The sequence below is a fragment of the Echinops telfairi genome, unplaced genomic scaffold (assembly GCF_000313985.2).
Source record: "Echinops telfairi isolate 266 unplaced genomic scaffold, ASM31398v2 ScPeMD7_7424;HRSCAF=8462, whole genome shotgun sequence".
In the NCBI taxonomy this organism is placed as follows: domain Eukaryota; kingdom Metazoa; phylum Chordata; class Mammalia; order Afrosoricida; family Tenrecidae; genus Echinops; species Echinops telfairi.
In genome coordinates, this window is record NW_022111324.1 from 9,967,896 (window position 1) to 9,969,830 (window position 1,935).

Below are 1,935 nucleotides of genomic sequence, written 5' to 3' on the forward strand. Positions count from 1 at the left end.
TTAAACCTGACCACCATCAGGCACCTTTCTAGGGCTCCAGCCTCGGGTGACTGCCCACTCACTCAAGCATGTGGTAGTGCGACTAACTCACCCTCACCACTCAAGGTGCCGAGCACACTTTCCACCAACATTCCAAAGGAATAGGCATCCCGGGCGTGTCCGTGGGGCTCCGGCAGAGCTGTGAATTCTGGAGACTAAAAGCAGTGGAGACCATTGAGTTGGGGGACTGACTGCCTGACGAGTCATATCTGATCCTCTGGGAAGCAATTTCTCCTGTTTTTGCATTTATGACTCTGAAAGCTAACCACACACTCATTTTCAGTCTCTTACACTGTTCGGGATAAAATTTATCACACATTTCAAAATATCGAACAGGGGCAGAAAGGAAGGAAGGAAGGAAGAAAGACACATATCACATATGTTGGAGCTTCAAAAAGTTCATGGAAAAATTGAATTAAAAATAATGAAACTTTTCCATAAGCTTTTTGAAGCCCTAGTCATACATACCCATTAATAAAATCATTTGACATAAAATACTAAAATTGAAGAGCTAAGCATTTGATATTTCCTGTTCCTTTTTTTTTTTCTTTTCAGAATACTAATAGTATTTACTTGGATCAACTTTATTTATTTCAAGTTTTAGATTTACCCTGATTGTTTATAGCTGAGTTCCCATGGTCCATGAAGCACATTAACTATGCCTTTGTGATTCAATGCACATTTATAATCGCTAAATGACAGGCTTAGAGGGATTTATTGGTAGAGATCATCTTCCTTACCAGTACCACAGTGCTGATCATCACTCTCCTATGCATCTCGATATGCTAACTGATGGCCAGGTAGGCAGATGAGTGGCTTAGGGAAAGCACAGGAAAGGACCAGAGCTGCTCTTCTCCAAGCACTGTGGCTTCCAGCAAGGGGGTACAAACTCATCTAAAAGTAGGGATGGACCACCTCTCCTGTGCACCCTGAGGTAGCTAAGGAAACATCAACATGTGTCCTTATGACCAAAAGTGTACGCTGAGTCGAGAGAAAGGGCGTGCTGGCTGTGGTCACAAGAGACATCTCCGAAGAATGCTGGGCCCCGGTAACTAACTCCGTACAGAAAGGAGCCAGCAGAAGAAAGCTGTTTTACGTCTCATGCTTAGTCCTACAGTGAAGACTAGGTTATTTTGAAGTATATTCTCTTACCTTCTCTTCAGGAGGAACAGAAGCTGGGTCTCTTACTGACTGAATGCTCCTTAGAAACTGCATTGAGAAATAAATTGAGGAAAGGAATTCACACGTGTCTGAAGAGCCCATCTCTGACACCAAGTTACAAAAGAACGGCGATGGGAGCATCACCTTTGAGCCGATGCTGTGCATTAAGTATCTAACCGAAAACCTTCCATGGCCTGGTCCTACACACAATGGTGGAAAAGGAAGCTGTCGTTTCCTTTCTTCTCCCCTCCAGCATGTTTAACAAACACCCTCAGCTGTTCACAGGCATCCCATCGGATTTTCCGACATGGAAATTAGGAATAGTGCCTTCCCATCCTACACATGCTACAAACTAAGTGACTTCTCCAGCCTAGATTGAATCTTTCATCAATTTCCTCATGAGCTAGGTTAATCATAAGGCTTGTTGCATGGGATAAAAAGTGGCAAGCCTATGAGGAATGGAGACAGGACAACACCCACAGAACAAGCCCGGTCATTATTCTTTCAAGGATTCTTTCTGACACCACTAAATGTCTGTAACACCACGAGGGTATGAGAGATACAAAATTAATGTGACAAGTGCCCCGCCCCCAGCTGGAATTCACAACCCAGAGTGTATACTAAGAATGTCACTAACACCTGCTGAGTGCCACCATGCAGTGTATACTAAGAATGTCACTAACACCTGCTGAATGCCACCATGCAGTGTATACTAAGAATGTCACTAACACCTGC

At 43.7% G+C, this 1,935-nt stretch overlaps 1 protein-coding gene across 4 annotated transcripts in view; it reads right to left on the reverse strand.

Annotated features, from left to right (window-relative positions):
- The window catches only part of SCYL3 (SCY1 like pseudokinase 3), a 52,635-nt gene that overhangs the window by 16,887 nt on the left and 33,813 nt on the right, over positions 1-1,935 (reverse strand). For all 4 annotated transcript variants that reach the window (XM_004706742.2, XM_045297889.1, XM_045297887.1 and 1 more), the window contains 2 exons: positions 1,192-1,248; positions 92-194 (listed from right to left, as the gene is read on the reverse strand). In XM_004706742.2, the coding sequence (XP_004706799.1) occupies positions 92-194; positions 1,192-1,248 (160 nt within the window). The remainder of the gene's footprint in view (positions 1-91; positions 195-1,191; positions 1,249-1,935) is intronic.